At 38.3% G+C, this 6,000-nt stretch overlaps 1 protein-coding gene across 1 annotated transcript; it reads left to right on the top strand.

The window, feature by feature from the left end:
- The first annotated feature begins 3,356 nt into the window (after positions 1–3,356).
- On the top strand, positions 3,357–4,801 carry LOC122784762 (transmembrane protein 238-like). The gene has a single exon (XM_044050094.1). It carries the CDS (start codon positions 3,467–3,469, stop codon positions 3,992–3,994), a length of 528 nt encoding a protein of 175 aa, XP_043906029.1. The 5' UTR covers positions 3,357–3,466; the 3' UTR covers positions 3,995–4,801.
- The last annotated feature ends 1,199 nt before the right edge of the window (positions 4,802–6,000 follow it).

The raw sequence follows: 6,000 nt of genomic DNA on the forward strand, positions 1-6,000 counted from the left end.
AGCTGAACAGACTGGTTTTGATCCACTCAACCTGCATGCAGCCACTAAATAAAGATGACGGAAATGAGACATTAATGTGGCCTTCTAGCGTTAAACTCTGTACATCATTCAAACATTCAACTGTAGAACAAGAACAGTTGAAAAAAGAAAAAAAAAGAATATTACAGAAAGATCACTTGGACGCATCTCCAAACAGTCTCTTCCGTTCTGCAGAGACATGGCTCAGTTCTGCAGTTGCTGTTCCACATACTTGCATGCAGACACTTCAATCTGTACAGAGCCCTTGTTCAGAGCCTGTGGTTCTGGTATTAGGCAAAGTACCTGCCAGTCATGGTACCAGCAGATGTTGTCCCGAAGACTTGGCCAACGGAACTTGTTTATGCCATGGCGTTGCATTAACTTTCACACTGTTCCCTTCTGCATCCATGATGATACCTGGGTATGCTTCATTGTCATAATTAACGACGCACCACTCTCCAATGTGCTTTACCTCAATCATCTCTCCATTTCTTGCTTCAGTCTCCATTGAATAAAAACAAAATGCTCATAGTGATGTCAGTGAACAAATCAGTGGGTTTCTTAAAGGGGCAGTTACCCCATAATGACAGGGTGGACAGCAATTTCAGGGACACATGCAAAATGTTCAATATGATTATGAAAATAGAATATACACGATCAAAATGACTTGTTTTATCAAAGAACCTATTGTGGACAATAACACCATGTAAAACCTTTTTTGATTTAGTATCATTTAACCACTTATTATACACACTGTTGTTAGCAGAGCAGTGTGTGGGACATGCCAAAATCACGTACATCCAATGAAAAAAAAAAAGTATAAAATGAAGGAAACACATTTTAAGAGACTTATCATTGTACTGATATGTGTGCAAATGTTTGGCCACTTATAATAAGACCTCACACTTTCATTATTCTGTTACATTTTCATGATGACTGAGTGAGTCTGATGAGGACACCAAAGGCACTTCATAGTGATATTGACTCATATAGGTCGTTTTTTTCAACCCCTGAAAACGTACATATAGGTCGTTTTCTGAAAACTGTATGTACGTATGTACTGTATGACAGTCTGAAACAAAGCTATGAAGAAGACGCACGGTGTTCCTAATAAAGTGGCCAGTTAGTAAGTGATTGTTATTCATTATTGGTAACGTTGGGTGTAACAGTTAATTATTAAAAATGGAAATATCTCCTCTATTTAGAACATTCATGTCAGAAAATAGACACATTTTGACATAATTTAGCCTCATTTTATTAAAAAAAATTGTATGAATTTATTTATTTTTTACAGTTAAATACAGTATTCAGTAAAATACAACAAAATCAAAATACGCTACTGTATTTATAAAGAGAGGTAGCACTAACTGTCTTTAATATAAATAATACAAATGAATATATTGCATTTTAAAGTAAATACTGCTAAACCACAGTAATATACTGTATTTGAAGAGGAAATACTGCTAAACCACAGTAATATACTGCATTTCATGGTAAAATACTGCTATACCACAGTAATATACAGTATTTTACTGCTAAACCACAGTAATATACTGCATTTTATGGTAAAATACTGCTATACCACAGTAATATACAGTATTTTACTGCTAAACCACAGTAATGTACTGTATTTTAAGGGGAAATACTGCTAAACCACAGTAATATACTTCATTTTATGGTAAAATACTGCTATACCACAGTAATAGACTGTATTTTACTGCTAAACCACAGTAATGTACTGCATTTTATGGTAAAATACTGCTATACCACAGTAATATACAGTATTTTACTGCTAAACCACAGTAATATACTGCATTTTATGGTAAAATACTGCTATACCACAGTAATATACAGTATTTTAATGCTAAACCACAGTAATACTGTATTTGAAATACTGCTAAACCACAGTAATATACTGCATTTCATGGTAAAATACTGCTATACCACAGTAATATACAGTATTTTACTGCTAAACCACAGTAATATACTGCATTTTATGGTAAAATACTGCTATACCACAGTAATATACAGTATTTTACTGCTAAACTACAGTAATGTACTGTATTTTAAGGGGAAATACTGCTAAACCACAGTAATATACTTCATTTTATGGTAAAATACAGCCTAACCACAGTAATATATGACAGGGGAAGTGATAGTAAATGGTTTTCAGTTCACAGTAATTAACTGTAAAATGATACACTAACTTACTGTGAAAGTACAGTATATATGACACAGTTTATTTACTGTAGACACGGTTTATTTACTGTCAAATATGTTTTAGCCTCACTTTCACATCAGAATAAAGTGATATAAATATGTAAAGATAGTCACACATGCTGCATATTTATGACCTGGAGAGACAGAAAAGAAAAAGTGTAAATGTTGATTTATCTTCATGAAGATAAACTGAATGTTCAAAAGAGAGTGAAAACTGGTTTGTGGCGTAGCTTCCTGTTTACATGTTGCACCCTTTGTTGATGTGTAAACAAAGCAGGAGCTGAGTCATGTTTACAGTGACACGAGGAAAATGAATTTGACTGACAAATGATTGCAGAGTCTGATGAAGAAGAAGACGAAGAAGAAGAAGCAACAACAGAAGCAGCCATTTGCATTAAGAGGAGGCGGAACAACAATGACATAATGTACACACACACACACAGTGGAGAAGAGAAGGTGTGTTTTAGTATTTATTACCTTTTTAGGACCTTAAACGCCGACCTTGTCAGGACCTGTAGTCCTCGTGGAGACCAAAACCTGGTCCTAATGAGGCAAGAACCTAATTTCTGAGGAAACTGGTGAAGTTTAGGTCTAAAATTTGAATTGTGGTTAAGTTAAGCTTAATGTTAGTGAGAACAGCGTCCTCAGAAGAATAGCAGTGCAAAACTCAGTGTGTGTGTTTGTGAATACATGTCTCCAGAGGTAGTGAGGACCCATTTTGATTAAAAACCATCTTTGTGAGGTCATTCTTGTAATTAAAAAGAAAAAACTACAAAAATGACACTATATACATTATTTATAAAGGGAAAAACAGGAAAACCCACAGTAATATACTGTAATTTAAGGGAAAATAATGCAAAACCAGCGTGTGTGTGTGCCTGGTATTCCTCATGTTGTGGGGACGTTAGTCAGTTTACACATTGAAATTATGTGGACTTGTCTTCCTTATGGGGACAAAAACCAAGTCCCCATGAGGTTAAACGTCAGGGTTAGGGGTCAGAGTTCGGATTAGGGCAGTAGTTATTATGGTTAAGGTTAGAGTAAGTCTGTAGGGAAATGAATATGTGTGTGTGTGTTGACAGTGAAGAGCAGGTGATCCACCTTGTTTGCCTTCTCGTGCCGGAGGGGCGGTGTCAGTGTGAGCCTGTGCAGGTGCGCACAGGTGCGCAGTCAGGATGCAGCGTCCTCCCGTTATTCACGCGTAAAGACGCTCGCTGTGTTTCCCACGATGGACGTGCGCAAACACATCGGCGGCTGCCTGCTGCTGTTCGTCCTCGCCGTCGTCTTCGACGTCACCGGCTTCATCGTGCTCTTCGTGGGCATCTTCGCCAACGTGCGCCTCGACGGCCGCTTCTACGGGGACTTCTTGATCTACACGGGCTCGATCGTCATCTTCATAAGCCTGGCCTTCTGGCTCATGTGGTACGTGGGCAACATCCAGATGTCCGAGCGCTACCACGACCCTTACGACAAGAACAGCGTCGTGGAGCGACTCGCGAGGACCTTGTCCAGGAAGATGAGCCAGAAGCCTGGAGGAACCGCGAGGAGCCTGAAGGACGTGGACGGCAGACGACGTCCCGTGGACCCGACGCCTCCACACAAGGCCAGCAGGGTGACGTGGGGCAAAAACTCAGCCTTCCACAACCACGGGTTCGAGGGGGAATCCATGGATTCACCCACTGTGGAGAAGAAGCTGGAGAAATCAGAGAGCAACGAAGAGGAGAAGCTGCCACCTTCAGACATGATGGATATTTGAGTCCTGAGACGAAAGAAGACATTTTGGATCATTTCCAGGTTGATTTTTTTTATCAAATATTTGGAAAAGAAACTTGTTTCTTTTTGTCAAGATTCTCCAAAATCAACTTTAAGTTGCACTATAACTGTTTACATGATATCATGGAGGATCAGTTCAGAGTCTGAGCCAAAGAAAATTTTTATGTTTATCATTAATAGACCAATATTTAATACTTAAAGTGCCCACTAAACCAATGAGTCCCAAAGATGTGGGTCGGGGCCCACAGATAGGTCGTGGGAGAGGTTTTTTGGGCCCCCAAAATGAAGTTTTAATTAATTTGCCAAAGATTTAAGACCAATTAATTACAATATGTGTCAGAGATATGGGTGTTAATGAGTCTCTATATTTTGTGTTGATTTTAAATCTTATTTTTATAATTTGGGCCATTTTTGAAAAGTGGAAACACTTGTATGAAACCGTCAGATGTAACTTCCTATTATTGGCAACACTGTGATTTGACAGCAGACACTTTTGAAACATCATTCGTTAGATGGCAAAGTGAAAAAAACAAACATTATCAAGAATATCGATCGCAGAATAATCACAGTGGTGCAATTAAAAAAAGCATAAAAAGGTGATCACAGGAAATCAAAAAGAGGGCCTATTATAATAATATTAATAACAGCAAATAAAATAAACAAGATAATGACAAGAAAGTTTATACATACTATAGTAGTATGACAATAATACTTACACCAATAAAAGTAGTGTAATTAAATAGTGTAAACAAACGTAAAGTAATATATCATTTAAAATAATCCAAACATTTACCGTGTTGTGGCGCTTTATTTCTATTTTTCCTGCCAGTTTCTGTCATTTATTTAATGATAATTCTGTGGTGTGTTCAGACAGTGGGACAACTTGCACTTGCATATTTATTTATTTCAATAACCACATCGTCATGCACACGTTAAATAGTCCTAAGATTGTACAAAGATACTGTGTAACGCGTGAAACTACAACTCAAGTGAAATTCTGGGGCGTTTTTTTTTTACTCACTTTTACTTGTCTCTGAGGACATGGCTGCCAGCGGAAGACAGAAGGAGAAACAGATGTTAGGACACATTGACAGAAGACTTTTGTGTCTCCACCACCAAACTCCATAGAGAAATCTGCAAAATTAGCGCCGCGACTCGTGGGGAGTCGTCGATCCACTGCTGCCTCTGTCAAATGTGTTATCTTGTGAATTCTGTGTTTGTGACACAAACTGACCACATGGGGCAGCAGTGGACCAGCAGCTCCTGGGTCTCCATGAGCTAAAAACACAACATTTTTGAATGAATGGCAGTTTACTAACTTCATTTCCCGGGTGGAAAAGGCTGTCGAGTGGGGAAACAAAGCTGCACACATGTTCTTATGATATCATAGACTTAAGCAGGTGTATATTTTATGAGGTGAAAATCTGTGTTCCCTCGTGTCCCCACAGGTAGACGTGTTAGAAATGAGAGCTAGCATCCTTGCCTCAGGCTGTTTGTTTCTATTGATGTTGTGTTTTTACTGCTTTCTTTATTTAAGAATGATATTTTTCATCAGAATGGGGCATAATGAGTCTAAAATATTTAGTCTTTTTAAAGTCATTTATACCACAAAACAAAAACACATTTTACCGATCAGAATACAGAACATTTACTCTGTTACCTGTTCCCTTTGAACCATAATGCTACTGTTATTTGATCAGGAAGGATAAATATTGTCCTTGTCAAAGTCCTCTGTCATTTCAGTCCCATTTGTCAAATGTCTTTAATGAATATCATTCAAACTGCTGCTGCTGCTGCTTCCAGGCAAAGTGGAGCTGTGCAAACACACACACACACACTCACACACTCACACTGGTCAGACTGGTTTTGTCCCAGTGGTGTTGGTTAAACAAACCATGGAAATCCTCAACAGAGGATCACAGGTGACCTGGGCAAAGTGTACAACTGTATAAGTGTCTTTTGTTCAAGTCGTGAGAGTCGCAGAGTTTG

Source organism: Solea senegalensis, linkage group LG19 (assembly GCF_019176455.1).
Source record: "Solea senegalensis isolate Sse05_10M linkage group LG19, IFAPA_SoseM_1, whole genome shotgun sequence".
Taxonomy (NCBI): domain Eukaryota; kingdom Metazoa; phylum Chordata; class Actinopteri; order Pleuronectiformes; family Soleidae; genus Solea; species Solea senegalensis.